This window comes from Hyperolius riggenbachi, chromosome 7 (assembly GCF_040937935.1).
Source record: "Hyperolius riggenbachi isolate aHypRig1 chromosome 7, aHypRig1.pri, whole genome shotgun sequence".
Classification (NCBI taxonomy): domain Eukaryota; kingdom Metazoa; phylum Chordata; class Amphibia; order Anura; family Hyperoliidae; genus Hyperolius; species Hyperolius riggenbachi.
Window position 1 is genome coordinate 257,295,476 of NC_090652.1, and position 20,028 is coordinate 257,315,503.

General features: G+C 42.8%; 1 protein-coding gene across 1 annotated transcript in view; it reads right to left on the bottom strand.

Moving 5' to 3' along the window:
• Nucleotides 1-345: 345 nt before the first annotated feature.
• Nucleotides 346-20,028, bottom strand: part of LOC137524984 (retinol dehydrogenase 7-like) — a 175,690-nt gene continuing 156,007 nt past the window's right edge. Inside the window, exon 6 of the mRNA XM_068245581.1 lies at nt 346-677. Within this exon, the coding sequence (XP_068101682.1) occupies nt 427-677 (251 nt within the window). The 3' untranslated portion in view covers nt 346-426. The remainder of the gene's footprint in view (nt 678-20,028) is intronic.

The following is a 20,028-nucleotide window of genomic DNA, read 5'->3' on the forward strand; positions in this document are numbered from 1 at the left end:
TTTAAGGTTATTTTTTCGATTTTCCTTTTGATGTGTATCTGCCACTGTTAAAATAAACCTACCATTGAAATGATACTGTTCTGAGACTTTTCATTTCTTTGTCATTGGACAAACTTACAAAATCAGTGAGGGGTCAAATAATTATTTCCTCCACTGTACATGCTCCTGACACAGTTTTTGTGTGCCAACAAGGAGGTTTTTTTGCTAATTGGCTGCACTTGCAGTTGGGGAGAAGGAAGAGGAAAGGCCCTGAAAGCCTCTGGGCCCCCCGTGATGGCAGGAGTTGCAGGGGTAATTGCTACACCCATGTAAATAACTATGTAACAAGAAGAAACACCTCAAACATGCAGAGCATCATAAACATGTGACATTTATTTCCAAAAATCATATGATGAATATAAAAGGACATGATCGTTACAATGACAATTATACGTCCACCTTATTTTTAGCCAGTGCCCTACCACCAGCCAGTGGCCGGGGTAATAAAAGCTTCAGCAGGATGTCGGATAAGAAGGCCGGGGCATAAGACAAAGGGAGCCAGAACAGCTTGGCGTCCCATCCGGCACCGTACCGTGTCCGTGGGTATCTGGCTGCCAGCGCGTGTTCCATGCAGTTTGTCACTTTGGAAATATCAGCACTGCAGAAGGTCTTCATGGACAACCTCTGAACTTTCAAATCTAAGACAGAGAGAAGATTGGATGTCAGTGGTGAAAGAGATGAACTGTTGTCCTCTTCTTCAGGAGTACCACACATTTTTTGTCCCGAGGCTATGGTGCAGGTGATCGGGAAACCATTGGAAACCCCCCCCCCCCCAACCCTCACACAGGGTCATTTTAGACGACCTAGATTGTAAAACAAAAAAGTTTTCATGTAAAGCTCTACTACAATCGGCAGGTGCCAGGGGCAGAAAACCACCTGTTTGCCTGTAAAACATTCCTGTTTTGAAACATTGCCCACTTTTTTGGTCAAACCACCATGGCATTTCTTGTTCCGAAGCAATGTGGCCACCCCCACCTGTGGCGCCAATCGCAATTGTCCTGCTTCCAGCTCGGCAGCTGTGGCCTAAGAGGCAACGCAGGTTGACCATTGAGCTTCGGAACTCTTCAAATAAAAATGGTCGCGACGGTCTTGATGATAGGGGAGTGCGGATTTTCAAAAGAAGAATAACTTATGGATTAACAGGTGAGTTACTGCCCTTGCCACCTGCCCATTGTACTAGAGCTGTTAAAGAGCTTAACATTAATGTTGTTCAGTGTTAATGAATATTACAACCTAATTAATGTTGTTCAATGTTAATGGATATTACAACCTATGTCCTCTTTAAGTGGGCCACCCTGATCAGGATACTATGGGTGCTCCAGGGTGCCAGGGCGGATGGGTGCTATAGAGGCGGTATGTAGGGAGGAGAGTGTAAAGCCGCGATGAAGGGATGATGGAGTGGCTCTAGCTATACTCACTACAGCTAGAGCCAAAAGAATCTGTGGATTTTTACTCCAAGGCTCCCCATTGGTCTAATAAGAGACCAATAGGGATCAGGAGGATCTCCATTGGTCTGTTCTTAGACCAATGGGGATCCTTGTAGCCAAATTCAAAGATGGTTTTGCTCTAGCTATATTTAGTTTAGAGCGGTGCGGGGAGCGGTGGGGTGAGGCATCTCATTTCTCCTGGGGAGGGGGCTGGTATCTGGGAGTTCCCTTCTTAAAGGGGACTCCCAGGTGCCACCATGAACCCCCCAGGGTGTCGTTGACGCCCACCTTCTCCTGGGGCACCGGAGGTGGGGAAGAGCCCCTTTTTCATGGATTGGACAGGGGCTCTGGGGGGTAGGGGGGCTTGGCTCCCTTGGCAGGCTGGTATAGGGGTTAATGAGGATCAGGAGGCAGGACCTCACATATTTTTTTTTTTATATTTCCCACACTCTAAACATATATTAAAAAAAATACATTTATATACATGTTAATACATTATCTGTCATTTTAGCTCAGTGACTTTGCTACTTTTTTCTTTAACATTGATTTTCTCGAAAATTAAAAGGTCTTTTTGAAAAAAAAATGTCCTCTTGTTCCCACTGTTCTTTTTAAAATACTCTGTAAATTTGGTGTTTCTGGCATGTAAGGGGGCTTTGCTATTAACTGCTAAAGTCGGCAGCCAGGGAAACATTTCCCATGCTTCAATTAACGATCAATGATTTTCTCAAAATCTATAAGGTCTTTTTGAATTTTTTACACATACTTTTTTACTCTTGCACAATGCTCATTGGCACATCAGATGGTTATGTGTGAATATTGGTATGAAGTGTGAATGTAGCAACAATGGTTGATTTGCATATTTCAGCAGTGATGCACTGGGAGACATCTCAAGCTCACTCCAACCTGAATTATCGCAAATACTTTCTGTTTTAAGAAAGCAAACTTTAGTTTTTTTTATTTAACCATTGATCCGCATACCTCGTGAAATTGTACCGACTGATGCAATTTTATGTTGTGTTCACTATATAGTTACAAATGTGGAATCATATGCATGTGTGCAGATAGTGCTATATAGGTACTGCTCAGAGACTGTATACAGTATCTTCCATTCATTTCTACAATTAAAACGCATTTTACTATTATTAACACATTGGCCTCAATTCACTAAGCTTATCTCCTGTCTGTAATAACGTTTCTATAGTTATCACCATGGTGATGAGGCATGTAGTATTCAGGAAACATTTTACCTCAGGCAAACCTAACGTTAACTCTTCTGTATTTAAGTTAACTCTTCAATCCTTAAAATACCTCCAGAATGCTAGACAGGCTGTTAATTAACTGCGTGTGAAATAACTATAGATGAGGTAACTTAACTACAGAGGCGATAACTTCACTACAGATGAGTTAACTTAACTACAGAGGAGATAACTTCACTACAGATGAGGTAACTTAACTACAGAGGAGATAACTTCCCTACATATGAGGTAACTTAACTACAGAGGAGATAACTTAACAACAGAGGAGGTAACTTAAGGGATGAAGAGAGAAGATAACTCTCTCACTGCATGGTGAAAAGTTTTCTCTTGCCTTATTATCTCCAGCATGATCTTAGTGAATTGAGGCCATTCCCTGTGCTACCTCTTGCCTAAACATACTCTGTACTATACTAGTACTGGAGGGAGTGGGTACCAAAGTACTGCACAAAGGTTTAGCAGTGGGCTAATTGGAGTTTAGTTCCCTCTGAGTTCCCTCCACTTCACCTCTCACTTTCCAACATGCTGGAATTTAGCTGTTCCCCTCAGCTCACTGCAGCCTGTTGAGTAACCACAGTGGTTACTCGTTATTCAAATTAGCTTTAACTGCCCCAGCTGAGCGGGTAGATGCGGCAGGGTTAATTGCCCATAATTCTGCTCTCCGCCCTGCATTTCAACGAGCTTGCAAGCGTCTATTGGACGCGTTGCAAGCCTCGCTATGGAGCACTTCCTCCTTCAAGCCTGAGCCATGAGACAGGGGCAGCCGCTGGGAGACAGAGGAGTGGTGAATGAGGACTTTTACAACTTGTAAATAACCTAGAGGTTTTTTTTACTACACTCCATGCACTGGAATTTAGGGATGGAATTTTGAGGTTGGGGAATACTTAAAACAATGTTTGTTTTTCTTGCCACATTTTCTAGTAAGGAATGGGAGCACAGATTCAGGCACGGTTCACATTAGCGCTAAAAACCGGTCCGTTCCTGGATCGGAACGGATGCAAATGGATCCAATGATAACCTATGGATCGTTCACGTGCGTCCAATCGAACGGATCCGTTCCACACGATCCGCTGAACGGCCTGCAAGTTTCCCACTGCAGCAATTTTTCTGGACTGCTGAGCCCAGTGTAACGGAAACAGATCCAGCACAGCATTGGGGACAACCAGTGAAGAAACGGACCGACAGTAGCTTTTTTTCTTTTTCTCGCATATGTCCTTTAACCCTCAAGATGCCTCTGTCTTCCTGCACATGTAGGGCCGCAGAAGACATTAAGCTTTATACACAGGGCCGGATTTGTACTCTTTAACGCCCAAGGCCACTGTCACCAGCTGCCCCCCCCTCCCCTCCTTCGGTATAGGTAGCAAGATGACCCCTCCCCCCTTCTCTCCAGTATAGGTAGCGAGATGACCCCTCCCCCCTTCTCTACCGTATAGGTAGCTAGATGACACCTCCCCCTTTCCCTCTAGTATAGGTAGTCTGATGGCCCCTCCAGTATAGGTTGCCAGATGATCCCTCCCCCTTTTTCACCAGTGTAGGTAGCCAGATGACTCCTTTAACCACTTGCCGACCGCGCACTCATACCGCGCGTCGGCAAAGTGGCAGCTGCAAGACCAGCGACGCAGTATTGCGTTGCCAGCTGCAGGCTGATTAATCAGGAAGCAGCCGCTCGCGCGAGCGGCTGCTTCCTGTCAATTCACGGCGGGGGGCTCCGTGAATAGCCTGCGGGCCGCCGATTGCGGCTCGCAGGCTAAATGTAAACACAAGCGGAAATAATCCGCTTTGTTTACATTGTACGGCGCTGCTGCGCAGCAGCGCCGTAAGGCAGATCGGCGATCCCCGGCCAATCAGCGGCCGGGGATCGCCGCCATGTGACAGGGGACAGCCTGTCACTGGCTGCACAGGACGGATAGCGTCCTGTGCAGCCCCGATCACCGGGGATGAGCAGATAGGAGAGGGAGGGGGGAATTTCGCGTGCAGGGGGGCTTTGAGGTGCCCCCCCGCAACATGCCAGACAGGAGGAGCGATCAGACCCCCCCTGCACATCATCCCCATAGGGGGGAAAAAAGGGGGGCGATCTGATCGCTCTGTGTGCCAGCTGATCTGTGCTGGGGGCTGCAGAGCCCACCCAGCACAGATCACAAAAAATAACGCTGGTCCTTAAGGGGGGGTAAAGGGTGGGTCCTCAAGTGGTTAATTCCCCCTCCACCCCTTTTCAGTAAAGGTAAGCAAGCTCGTCTTCACACTGCAGCAGCCATCAGTGTCACTCATCTTCTTCACTTGTCTCCAGTGCAGAAGCTTCCTCTTCCTTTCCGTCGTTGATGCTGCCGAAGTCCATAGCCGCCGCCCACAATGCAAACATGCACATAGAGCAAGATGGCTGCTGCACAGGTTGCTAGCAGCAGAGTACTGCTGTCAGGCGCTCGCCTGATCACCCTGCATTGCAGCATTTGCAAGCTTGCAAATTCTGCACCAGTTTAGCCTGCTGCTTTGGTGCCCTTGCTCCTGTGGTGCCCTTGGCCATGGCCTAGGCGGCCTTGGCCTAAATCCGGCCCTGTTCATACAGTATAGGCAGGTACATAGTGTGCTGTCTGTCCCCAGTGGTCATATGATTTTCAAACACGTTGTACGATTTCATTCACAGTGTCCTATCAGCAAACAGCCCTGGTCACAGCTGTTTAGCTCAGCTTTCAGCTAGCTCCAAAGGGAGGCAATTAATGGGTGTCCGAATACCCTTCTGTGTGATGATGCCATAAGTCTGGGTTCTGCTCTGATAGAAATCGTAACTTGGGTCCAGCAGAGCAGAGCGGTCTTCCAGCTTTGGCACCTCTAAAGAGCTTCAAGAGGAAGCTAAGATGCTTATCACATAGTTGGTTTCTACCAAAAGAAAGTGACCTTACAGTCACCTCCAAATGTATATTTCCTCATATTTTTTTAGTTTTTAATTTTTTCTTAGGATGATCTGATGATGCTAGCTGCACCGTTTTTTCACAGATTGTTAAGTTCATTCTAACACACATTCTGAGAAACTTCCAGAATGATAGGACCTAAGATCGTGTAGCCATATGGGTTTGAAGTACTACTGAAAGTCTATTCCTGTCACACCCCTCATGTTTGATATCACTGTTCTTGATAAATCCTGACAGACCCAAAACTTTTATTAGATTTATTATAACATGTATGTTATGTATGTAAGGGGCTGGCTCATTTCAGTTCCCAAAAGGTGTATGATCCCCTTCTAACCATGGAGAAAACAGGAGCTCAGTGTCGTTGTTCATCATCTAGTGGACTCTGGCAAGCGGCCATCTTGGATTTTTCCAGACAAAGATATTTGATTATCGCATGGACTTTCAATTACCGCATGGACTTCCAATAACGTTATCTTGAACTGTATCATAGACATTCTATTTCCTTTTTCATCTCTCATTTCTGTCAACTCAGTCTGTCCTACTGACAGTGACAGGTACAGTGACAGGTACATTTAAGTATATTTGTGTGTATAGTTTTACAATAAACTAACGATTGAATCGTTTCAGTCTTGCCCTTGTTTCTGATTATCTGATCTTTGCTTAGAACTCTGTCTCAGAAGAGACACACTACCGAATTGTCTTTTTTTTTTTTTTTTATAAATTGATGAATTGCTAGTTAGGTTGTAAGTTAAGTGTTTCTTCCTTTCAGGAGTAGCTAGGTGGAGTCTGTCCGCTCTAATTTAACCACTTAAGTCTATCTGGATGGATATATCCGCCCAGAAAGCCTGCCCTGCTGCCACTGAGCCGGGTGCGCAATCACTCACACTACCATGCACGCTCCCGCCACCTTCCATTACCCCAAAGATCAATGAATGGGAACTCAGTTCCCATTCAATGATCTGAGTCCCCGTATGAAAGACCGATGCCGTCAGCGAGATGCTGCCGTCTTTCATAAATCCCCTTCTACCCCATCCACGCTTTACTTCCGCTTGCCTAGTAATACTACGTGTGTGGAAGTAAGCACCGAGGGCATCTTGTGGGCAAATAGTAAAATTACATCTGGAAATAAAAATGTCCAGATAATGACTTTTTTTTACTGTTAAAATTAGTCCTTTACCTCCTACAATCCCCAATAGCTACACAAAAAATTATTGTAAAAAAAATATATACAATAAAAAAATACATAAATAGTTACTTTAGGGACTAAACTTTTCTAATATGTATGTAGTAAGGTATATTACTGTTATTTTTTAACCACTTAATGACAACTGGATATTTATAAACGTCCAGTGTATTTGTGGAGAGCGCACCATCAGTTTGTTACTAAATGTGGCACATGTGGTATCATTTTTAACCGAGACGAGTTATAGAATACATTTTGGTGTGTCTTAAAGAGAATCTGTATTGTTAAAATCGCACAAAAGTAAACATACCAGTGCGCAGTGTTTCTCAACATTTTATTGGTATGTACCCCTTATAAAACCCTGTACTCACCAAGTACCCCCTAGCATAGGAAACATTATCACAAGTACCCCTTAACAAATATATATTTCATTGTAGTATATGATAATTGGTTCTAAACAATTTCCAAGCATTTACTATTGCTTTTCATTGGCTAAAATACTAATTTGGTGCTGTTTATATAGGATTTAGTATTTTCAAAATCTCTAAAATGTGTTATTATTGGTTAAGTATATCAAGCCTGAGTACCCCCTGGAACCATCAGAAGTACCCCCTGGGGTACGCGTACCACATGTTGAGAACCTAGGCGTTAGGGGACATCTCCTATTACCCTCTGTCACAATTTCGCCGCTCCTCGCCGCATTAAAAGTGGTTAAAAACAGTTTTAAAAAGTTTGTTTATAAACAAACAAAATGGCCACCAAAACAGGAAGTAGGTTGATGTACAGTATGTCCACACATAGAAAATACATCCATACACAATCAGGCTGTATACAGCCTTCCTTTTGAATCTCAAGAGATCATTTGTGTGTTTCTTTCCCTCTGCAGCTATCTTCCACTGAAGTGTCAGGCTGTTTCTTCCTGCAGAATGCAGACAGCTCTGCCTGTATAATTCCTCAGTATGTGAAAGCCCAGCCAGCTCAGTGGAGGATTTATCCAGCTTGTAAAAGATAAGAGAGAAGAGAGAAGCTGTCCTAATCTAAATAACACACAGGCAGTGTGCAGAGAGGGGCCTGGAGGGGGGAGATGCATCACAGAACCACAACACTGAAGAACTTGGCAGCCTTCCAGACACAGGCTGACAAGTCTGACAAGAGAGAGATAAGTTGATTTATTACAGAGATGGTGATAGTAGAACGTGCTGCAGTAAGCCAGAACACATTAGAATAGCTTTTGGAACTTGTAGGATGATAAAAAACAGGATGCAATTTTTGTTACGGAGTCTCTTTAAAGCCTGGACACACATCACATAAAAAATAGGTACGGACAAACTCAATCCAACATAAAAAAGTCATTTTCTAAATTATGAACAAATTTGGGAAAGTTTTAGCAAAACTACAAGAGACATATGTAGTAACATTTTCCCCGTGGTAAGTAGTAGTAGTAGTTGAGGCCCATGTATTGTGCATTCATTTTAGTCACAAACTGAATCAAAGGCAATTAAACGTTTGCATATGCTGTACCAAAATGAAAGTCTTGTAAAATGAAAACAAAGTGACACAATATGAAAGAAACTGCATATATTGTTTACCTTTTTAAATATGTATGCCATGAGGGTATATTACTATTATTTTTTGCAAATGAGGTCTTATAATCTTTAATGGTGTACAATGAGAAAACAAAAACAAAAAGACACCTTTATTTTCAAATACAATATTGTCGCCATACATTGTGCTAGGAACATAGTCTAAATGTTGTTATAACCAGGATGAATGAGAAAATAAAATTAGTGGGTTTAACTTATAGTTAGCACTGTATATTATACAACTATAATGGATGTACATGGAGAAATAGTGTGTTTTTCAGTTTTTTTTTCTCTACTTTTCCCTTTAAAATGCATTGAAAATAAGGTAGTTGCTAAACAAAATTATCACACACCAAAAGCCTAATTTGTCCTGAAAAAACAATATATAGATCATTTAGGTGTGATTAGTAGAAATAAAGTTTTGGGCGAATAATTGGGAGCAGTGCTGATATGTGAAAATGGATTTGGTCCTGAAGTGGTTAAATTATGGGCTTGTAATAAGTAGGGATGATCAATTAGATGCAAATGTTTCTGAAATTATGCAAATTTTATGCAAATGTATGCAGTTTAATCACGGACCAATCAATTTAAACCCAGCTTTAAATTGACTGGTTCATTTTCAAGCTGCATATATTTGCATAAGGAATTTGCATACATGTGCATCAAATCGGAAACATTTGCATACCTGTGATCATCCCTAGTAATAAGTGATGGACGCAAAACTGAAAAAAATTGCACCTTTATTTCCAAATATCGGCGGCATACATTGTGATAGGGACAACATTTAAATGGTGTAATATCCGGGACAAAAGGCAAATAAAATACATGGGTTTTAATTATAGTAGCATGTATTAATTTCATGGCCAAAAACTAAGAAATAATGATTTTTTTCAATTTCTTTCTTAATCTTCCTGTTAAAATGGATTTAGAATAAAATAATTCTTAGCAAAATGTACCACCCAAAGAAAGCCTAAATGGTGGCGGAAAAAACAAGATATAGATCATTTCAGCGTGATAAGTTGAAATGGGAGTTGAAAGTTGCTCGGATGCATTAGGTGAAACAACACTGTAGGCTAAAGTGGTTAATCCAGTCAGTGGTGGCAGCAAGACCATAGATTTCCAGCGCAAAATCGATAATTTTATTTTATCAATTGTACATACAATCGATATTGTTTCATTTAGGGGCCCTTGTCACCTCTAAATATTGTCTGTAACTTAAAGGGGCACTACAGCGAAAAAAAATTGAAATTTAAAATGTGCAAACATACAGAAATAAGAAGTACATTTTTTTCCAGAGTAAAATGAGCCATATATTACTTTTCTCCTATGTTGCTGTCACTTACAGTAGGTAATAGAAATCTGACAGAAGTGACAGGTTTTGGACTAGTCCATCTTTTTCTAGGGAATTCTCAGGGATACATTTATTATCAAAAGCACTTTGTGAATCTGTCCAACTGCCAAAAAACTGTGTAGCGAGCAGGGAAGCTGGCCAGCATTATTGTTTAAATCCTTTTTAGGGAATATCTTTATAAAGAATTAAAACCCTGCTGAGAATCCCCTATGAAGAGATGGACTAGTCCAAAACCTGTCACTTCTGTCAGATTTCTACTGCCTACTGTAAGTGACAGCATTATAGTAGAAAAGTAATCTATGGATCATTTTACTCTGGAAAAAATTTTTACTTCTTATTTGTATATGTTTGCACATATTTTAACTAGAGCCATAGGGAAACATGGACATTACCTTGCATATTCAGTTGTAACTGACAGCAGCTGATATGTAACTGACAGTAACTGGTATATTTCAGTTCTGACAAAATCCTGTCAGAACTGGAAGGGATCACTGTAAGAAGAAAATGGTGAGCTTCTAAGAGAAACTGACGGCGAGGTAAGTATGTAATATTCATTTGCAGCTACATCATGTGTTTATTTTAAATAATTTTACTCAGTTCAGGTTCTTATTTATTTGTATTTTATTTATTTATTAAACATACACAAATATGAAGTACCTTTTTTCCAGAGTAAAATGATCCATACATTTCATTTCTCCTATGTTTCTGTCACTTACAGTAGGTAGTAGAAATCTGACAGAAGTGACATGTGATATAATAACTGTAGAAAATGTCCAGCACAATAACCAGTAGCAGATCTACAGAACCACTGAACAAGTGGGCAGTTTCAGTTAACTCCCAAATAACAACATTAACTAACATGTTGTTAATACGAATACTTAATAGTAAATACTAATGCTTAAATCTTAATAGCAGAGCCTCTCAATAGTAATTGTAAATGTATTTTAAATAAGAACAAAAATATGATTTTCAGTGGTGCAAATCAAAGATTCCCTCAGCTGTGCAGGAGCTCAGTGATTGGTGACATCACAATGCTCAGCACCCGTGACATCACAATGGGTAAGGTAAATATAAGGCCCTACGGGAAGGATGCCCGCCACTTGCCAAGGAGGAGCTATACTGATAGCATCTCCTGAGCTTGCTTCTTGCGACTTGCTATTTTTTTTATAGCGAATTGCTGTTTTTTCCGGGTGAATTTATTCACCTAACAGGCATCTACCATCTGATCAGTGAGTAACATCTATTGATCAGATCAGGATGCCGAGACCTAACAGACCTGGCCGATCACAGCGTAACACCCGTGAGGAGCCACTAGACACCGAGGAAATACCATCAGCCTCAGGTAAGCCAAAGTGGATATTCAATTGTTAGGGCCTGTTCAGACTATGCGCGTTCCTAGCCGTTTTCAGGGAACGTGTACGGGTACCAAAAACGCATAGAAACGGCTCCTAATGCTTTTGAATGGGCTAGTTCACATGAATGCGTATGAGACACATACGTTTCTTATCCGCATTGCTGCATGCAGTTGTATGCGTCACGCATAGAAATGAAAGTCTATGGACGCGTATCAAAAACGCGTACTATTGCGTTTTTAGCGTACGTTTCCCTCTGCGGTTCCCATAATTCTTTTTTTTGCCCTGGGTCACTTGTGTGTGCAAAGCACAATAGAAAATGCATTAGAACGCAAGAAAAAACGCATGCGTTTTTCAACTTGCGTTTCTTTGATTTTATACGCGTGCTTCATACGCTGACAGCCTGAACAGGCCCTTAGTATAAATGCATGCTAACATGCAACTAGTTCAAAATAGTATCTTTAAAGAGAACCTAAGATTTAAAATATTGTGTATTTATACCTACTTGGAGCTTCCACCAGCTCCCTCGCCGTCCTCTTCGGCTATGCCTCCCAGTAATCCGATTGGCCGCGCTTCTTTGGGCATTAGTGGCGTGAGCACCCCTCATCGCGCTCCCATGGTCGGGAGTGTTCTGCGCCTGCACAGTAGTCCTGCATAGGTGCAATAAGCTCCCAGAGACAGGGGCACACGTGACCGAGTCGCGAATGAGCAAAGGCCTACGACTGGCCGCTACTGATCTGATTACCGGGAGTCATTGTGTCAGAACGGAGGGGCTGAAGAGGGAGGCCACGGTCCTCATAGGGCTGGAGGAAGTCAGAGGTAAGTATAAAGAAGGCACAGTGTACCATCTCAGGTACACTTTAAGGTTTCCCAGACATACTGGTATCAAGAATTAACGGTACAATTTTCACAAAATGCGATCTTTCAATGCAATTTGAATGATCGTAACTAATCGGAAGATTGTTCACATTTACTGAACGATTCTTTCTTCAAATGTGATCATAAAATCCAACTTTTGGATCAATTTTATCCTATTTAGCAACCAACCAAAGAATCGTTCCTTATCGATTACCTTCATAAACTGCAAATTTTCTATACAATTCGATCGTAAAAATCGCATTGAAAGATCGCATTTGGTGAAAAAAATTGTACCGTGAATGGGCACCTTTAGATCCACTGAACAAGTGGTCAGTTTCAGTTACCTCTCAAGCAACATTAACTAACATCTTGTTAATAATAATACTTAATAGTAATTACTAATGCTTTAATCTTAATGACAGGGCCTCTCAAGAGTAAAAATGTATTCTAAATAAGATCAAACATATGATTTCCAGTGGCTGTGTAGGAGGGTACCATTTCAGGTACACTTTAAAGAGACTCTGTAACAAATTTTTCAGCCTTAGTTCTTCTATCCTATAAGTTCCTATGCATGTTCTAATGTGCTCTGGCTTACTGAAGCCTTTCCTAATTGCACTGTCTCTGTAATAAATCTTATCTCCTTTTCTCGGTCGTGTCTGTCGGGCTAAGGCTTGAATGTGTGGAATGTGCAGGGCTGCTTGTGATTGGATAGAAGCGATACACACCCTCTGAGGGCCCCTGCACACTCTGTATGACTCACACACTCTGTTTATGTGAGCCTATCACAAGCTGGTTAGTTTGTTTGTAAACACTGCCTAAAACTGTTAATTACAAGCCAGGATTGCAGCAGAGAGTGGCAGAAACAGCACAGAGGGGCACAGGAGAAAATAAGGAATAGAATGGTATGCTTTTTAGTGTAAGAATATTAGAGTACAGATTCTGTTTAAGGTTTCCCAGACAAACTGGTATCAAGAATTAACGGTACAATTTTTCACAAAATGCGATCTTTCGGTGTAATTTAAGCGATCGTAACTAACTGGTAGGCAATTATTCATTGTTAACATTTACTGAATAATTCATCCTTCAAATGCAACCATAAAATCCAACTTTCGGATAGATTTTATCCTATTTAGCAATCGACCAAATAATCGTTCCTTACCGATTACCTTCGTAAACAGCAAATTTTTGTATACAATTCGATAGTAAAACTTGCATTTGGTGAAAAAATTGTACCGTTAATGGGCACCTTAAAGAGACTCTGTAACAACAAAAACCTCCCCTGGGGGGTACTCACCTCGGGTGGGGGAAGCCTCCGAATCCTAATGAGGCTTCCCACGCCGTCCTCTGTCCCACGGGGGTCTCGCCGCAGCCCTCCGAACAGCCGGCGACTGTGCCGACTGTCAGTTCAATATTTACCTTTGCTGGCTCCAGCGGGGGCGCTGTGGCGACTTTCGGCACGGAAATAGACGGAAATACCCGATCTCCGTCGGGTCCGCTCTACTGTGCAGGCGCCGGAAACTTGCGCCTGCGCAGTAGAGCAGACCCGACGGCGATCGGGTATTTCCGCCTACTTCGGCGCCGAGAGGCATCAGAGCGCCTGCGCAGGAGCCAGGAAGGTAAATATTGCGTCACGGCTGTACGGAGGGCTACAGCGAGACCCCCGAGGGACGCAGGATGGCGTGGGAAGCCTCATTAGGATCCTGAGGCTTCCCCCACCCGAGGTGAGTACCCCCCAGGGGCCGTTTTGTCGTTACAGTTCCTCTTTAATGCTGGGTACACACTATGAAATTTTATGGTCGATTTACTGTCGGATCGATTATTTCCAACATGTTCGATTTGCTTTCCATTCGTTTCCTATTAAAGTTAACGGAAATCGATCGGAAAATGCTCGGAAATTGATCGGTAAGCAAATCGAACATGTTGGAAATAATCGATCTGACAGTAAATCGACAATAAAATTTCATAGTGTGTACCCAGCATTAGATACACTGAACACGTTGTCAGTTTCAGTTAACTCCCACATAACAACATTAACTAACATCTTGTTAATACTAATACTTAATAGTAATTACTAATGCTTAATAATAGGGCCTCTCAAGAGTAAAAATGTATTCTAAATAAGAACAAACATATGATTTCCAGTGGTGCAGATCAGAAATCCCCTCAGCTGTGTAGGAGCTCAGTGATTGGTGGGATCACTGTGCTCAGAGGCAGTGACATCACAATGCTCAGTAGCCGTGACATCACAATGGGTAAGGTGAATATAAGGCCCTACAGGAAGGATGCCCGGCACTTGCCAAGGAGGAGCTATACTGATAGCATCTCCTGAGCTTGCTTCTTGCGACTTGCTATTTTACATAGCGAATTGCTGTTTTTTCCTGGTGAATTTATTCACCTAACAGGCATCTACCATCTGATCAGTAAATAACATCTATTGATCAGATCAGGATGCCAAGACCTAACAGACCTGGCCGATCACGGCGTAACACCCGTGAGGAGCCACTAGACACCGAGGAAATACCATCAACCTCAGGTAAGCCAAAATGGATATTGGTATCAAGAATAAACGGTACAATTTTCCACAAAATGCAATCTTTCGATGCAATTCAACGATTTTAACGAATCGGAAGGCAATTATCGATTGTTCACATTTACTGAATGATTGTTTCTTCAAATGCTCATAAACTCCAACTTTTTGATCAATTTTATCCTATTTAGGAATCGACCAAAGAAACGTTCCTTATCGGTCACCTTTATAAACGGCGAATTATCTATACAATTCGATTGTAAAAATTGCATCCAAAGATCGCATTTGGTGAAAAAATTGTACCGTTATTGGGCACCTTTTAGATCCACTGAACAAGTGGGCAGTTTCAGTTACCTCCCAAATACCAACATTAACATCTAGTTAATACTCATACTTAATAGTAATTACTAATTCTTAATAACAGGGCCTCTCAAGAGTAAAAATGTATTCTAAATAAGAACAAACATATGATTTCCAGTAGTGCAGATTAGAGATCACCTCAGCTGTGTAGGAGGTCAGTGATTGGTAACATCACAATGCTCAGTAGCCGTGACATCACAATGCTCAGTAGCCGTGACATCACAATGGGTAAGGTAAATATAAGGCCCTACAGGAAGGATGCCCGGCACTTGCCAAGGAGGAACTATACTGATAGCATCTCCTGAGCTTGCTTCTTGCGACTTGCTATTTTACATAGCGAATTGCTGTTTTTTTCCTGGTGAATTTATTCACCTAACAGGCATCTACCATCTGATCAGTGAGTAACATCTATTGATCAGATCAGGATGCCAAGACCTAACAGACCTGGCCGATCACGGCGTAACACCCGTGAGGAGCCACTAGACACCGAGGAAATACCATCAGCCTCAGGTAAGCCAAAGTGGATATTCAATTGTCAGTGTAAATGCATGCTAACATGCAACTAGTTCAAAATAGTATCCTTAAGGTTTTCCCAGACAAACTGGTATCAAGAATTTCTGTCATAAAATGTGGTGCTCAATACACACTACAAGAAGATCACGTCCTAGGAAGCCACTGGACCTGAGGGCTCAGGGCGGGATTAAAGGTGTGGCCATTATATAAAAGGAGCGTGCGTAAGTTACCAGCGCATGCTACACAGCACTACCGTTTCTAGAATGCTCGCTGACATTTTAACTCACGCTGCTCAATTTAAGCTGTGCTGCTTTAAAAGTGCAGCTTAATGAATCAAGCCTATAGAAAGGACTGCCTTGATCAAAGGGCGCCCACGGTGTCCTGCAAAGGAGGGGCGCCACCATAGGTGGCAATGACAAAAGTCACGATTAGTGTCAATAAACAGAGGCGCCCCATAATATAACAGGTGCTGGGGCTACCTGCTGTGCAAATTGTGGCTATAAGCAGCAGGCCCCGGCTCATGCAATTTTATTAGGTGCCTCGGGGAATTCAAATTTGTATCTAATGCTGGTAACCCAAACTGCAGCTCTGCAGCAGGTTTTTCTTAGGCACCACCCGGAGGGGGGAAGTTGTTAAGCATTAGGCAGCACCATGAGGGGGTTAGGCACCACCGGGGGGAGTGTAAGGGTTAGGCATCAATAGAGGGAGGGTTAAGGTTAGGCATCAGAAGAGGAAAGGTTAAGGCTAGGGATTAAGAGAGGGAGGGTTAAGAGTAGGCATCAGAAGAGGGAGGGTTAAGGTTAGGCATCAATAGAGGGAGGGTTAAGGTTAGGCATCAATAGAGGGAGGGTTACGGTTAGGCATCAATAGAGGGATGGTTAAGATTAGGGATTAATAGAGGGAGGGTTAAGGTTAGGCATCAATAGAGGGAGGGTTACGGTTAGGGATTAATAGAGGGAGGGTTACGGTTAGGCATCAATAGAGGGAGGGTTAAGGTTAGGGATTAATAGAGGGAGGGTTACGGTTAGGCATCAATAGAGGGAGGGTTAAGGTTAGGCATAAATAGAGGAAGGGTTAAGGTTAGGCATCAATAGAGGGAGGGTTAAGGTTAGGCATCAGAAGAGGGAGGGTTCTGTCACCACCCCTCCCTCTAGATTGTAAGCCTTTGGCAGGGCCCTCTCTCCTAGTGTATCATACTTGATTGTGCATTCTACACACAGAATTAAGTGAACTTGTATTATTAGGACTACTACTCCAGTGTATGGTCTGTCATTGTATTATTACATGTATCGGGTTGTGTATCTTATTGCTTATTACCTGTATTATGTATCTTATTGCTTATTACCTGTATTGTGTTGTCGGTCAACCCTGTATTCGTTGTCTGTAATCTTATGTATTGTACAGCTTTGGGTAATATGTTGGCGCTATATAAATCCAATAAATAATAATAGTAGGTAACGTCATAGTAAGATATTTAACTATAAGAATTAAGTAGAAGAATATCAGTAATTTTACCGATATTCTATTAGCGCCATTATTCGGCGCCCTTTTTTCCAGATGCCATTTTTACATGTATGCTCCTTGAATATGTAACTAATAATGATTCTTGTTATATTTGCAGGGCGATATTCTCCGATCGCACACAGGACTAGGTCCATTACATCCGTGCGTGGCAGACCTGATTTCCAGGAGCTGCCTGTGACATCCAGGAGACGCCAAAGACGAGGCCAGAACAGGGATTCCGGCCGGAGGGACAGAAGCCGTTCCCCTATTGACCGCGGGAACGCCCGAAGTCCCCCAGCCAATATCCCACCGAGGGAGGAGGAGCCACCACCGCAATGCAGCATCTGCCTGGATGATCTTCTGGAAGGAGGGGAGAATACCACCCTTCCCTGCTCCCACCAGTTCCACCCAGACTGCATTAATAGGTGGCTGGAGGAAAGGAACACCTGTCCTCTGTGCCGTGCAAGCATCCCTCAGCCAAATCAGGTATGTATCATATGTCTAGAAGCCAGGGCTGGGACCAGGTACTCCAGAACTAGAGGGAGATTCAAAAATGCACCCCCCCCCCCCAAATTGTGCCCACCCCAGTATAAGCGAGAGAATAGAGGCGCTAAAAGGATAAAATGAGCTAAAACTTTTAAAATCAAGAGGTGGCAGTGGTGGATTTATCTACTCCGAAGGACATAAAGACAAACGTGTTTAAAGTGAACCTCCGGACTAAAAATCTACTCAGCAGAACTGAAAATGCTTGGTATATCTTTAAGGGCTCGTTTCCACTATCGCGAATCTGCATGCGTTCAACGCATGCAGATTCGCACATGTAATGCAAGTGGATGGGCCTGTTTCCACTGTAGCGTTGTTGAGGTGCGTTTTTTTCAGCGGTAAAAAAACGCACAAAAGAGCCAATGAATTTGCCTGCGAGTGGAATGCATGCGAATCGCCGCTAATGTATAACTATGTATACTCGCCGCTAATGTAAAAACGCATGCGTTTGTTACATGCGTTTTTACCCGCGATTTTGCGTGCGATTTCGCACCTTTTTCAATTTTATTTTGCCCTGGCAGTGTCATGGTTAATTTCGCATGGCACCCTGCCATGCGAAATCGCACGCGAAATCGCGGGTAAAAACGCATGCGGAAACGCATCCGCATGCGTTTTTCAAGCGTCGGAATGCCGGCGAAATCGCGTCGCAACAGTGGAAACAAGCCCTCACAGTTTCACAGCATCAGAACTTTGTTTTTCTTACCAAAGCATCATTTTTTGCTGTATTTTTATCTAAGCTCCACCCATCAAAGAAAAAAAGCCCGGGCTTTTTTCCCTGATGCTGTGCAGAGCATGATGGGATTTGCTATGTTGTTATTCACGTTGCTTAGCAACTGGGAGGGGTGATTAGGACACAGGACAGTTGGAACTGTGTATCATACTTCCTTTCACCTCATTACAACCAAAATGATGGCTGCCATCATGAAATCAAACATTTGCCTGTTCTTTTAAAACAGGGTGGGTAAGATATTATATTACCTATCTATTTTAAATAACATAAGTAATGTAACTTAATGAAACTATGTTTGTTTAGGCTGAAGTTCCTCTTTAAGTTTAACAATTTAAATGTATTGATTTTCCTTTTCAGGGCAGTTGGATGGCATCCTCTCCTCCACCGGCAGTGCTGCAATCCATGCATCCTCCTCGGAGTTCCGATCACATGATATGACATGTGATCTTAACCCAGAGAATGGTGTCAGCGTTGCAGCACCACCCAGTGATGGAAGAGGAGTGATGGAAGAGACTCTTCCATTACTCCTTTTCCACCAGCGGGCAGCACTGCACCGCTGACACCATCCCCTGGGTTACAACCACATGTTATATCATGTGATCAGAACTACGAGGAGGATGCATGGATTGCAGCACTGCCGGTGGAGGAGAGGATGCTATCCAGCTGCCCGGAAAAGGTAACTATGGTCGCTCCCTGTGCCACTCTGCATACCCTGCTAGGCTGGGGAACGCACAAATCCCTAGCGGCAAAAGAAAAAATAAAAATCACCCATGCAGCCACTATATGTTGCCTGCTAAACGGTTAAATCACCCCCTTCCAAAGTATGGTCAGATGTGGTCCCAGTATTAGGTAGCCCCCATTCCCAGTAGAGTCAGATTTGCCACCAGTGTTAAAAAGAATCTGTATTGTTAAAATCGCACAAAAGTAAACATACCAGTGCGTTAGGGGACATCTCCTATTACCCTCTGACACAATTTCGCCGCTCCTCGCCGCATTAAAAGTGGTTAAAAACAGTTTTAAAAAGTTTGTTTATAAATAAACAAAATGGCCACCAAAACAGGAAGTAGGTTGAAGTACAGTATGTCCACACATAGAAAATACATCCATACACAAGCAGGCTGTATACAGCCTTCCTTTTGAATCTCAAGAGATCATTTCTGTGTTTCTTTCCCCCTGTTCTCATGCACTGAAGTTTCAGGCTGCTTGTTTCTTCCTGCAAACAGCTTTGCCCTTGTCTGTAATTCTTCAGTATGTGAAAGCCCAGCCAGCTCAGAGGACGATTTATCCAGCTTATAAAAGATAAGAGAGAGGCTGCTCTAATCCTAAATAACACACAGGCAGTGTGCATAGAGGGGCCTGGAAGGGGGAGTTCTTAGCAGAACCACAAGACTGAAGAACTTGGCAGCCTTCCAGACACAGGCCGACAAGTCTGACAGGGGAAAGATACATTGATTTATTACAGAGACAGTGATAGTATAAAGTGCTGCAGTAAGCCAGAACACATTAGAATAGCTTTTTGAACTTGTAGGATGATAAAAAACAGGATGCAATTTTTGTTACGGAGTCTCTTTAAGCAGCCCCCTTTCCCAGTATAGTCAGATGCGCCCCCAGTACTAGACAGCCCCACTCCCCAGTATAGTCAGATATACCCTCAGTATTAGACAGCCCCTCTCCCCAGTATAGTCATATATGCCCTGAGTATTAGGTAGCCCCCCCACAACTTTCTCTTTACATACAACCCACTTACAGCATCTATGGTATATACTGCCAGTAGCCCTATGCGGCATGTTACTGACCTCCTTGATAGATATGTACTTGTAGGGGTGCAGCAATATGCCGCAATGAGCAGTGATGCAGTGGAGGAAAGTCATTTTTATGTAGTCCCTCGATTTGGCTGCAT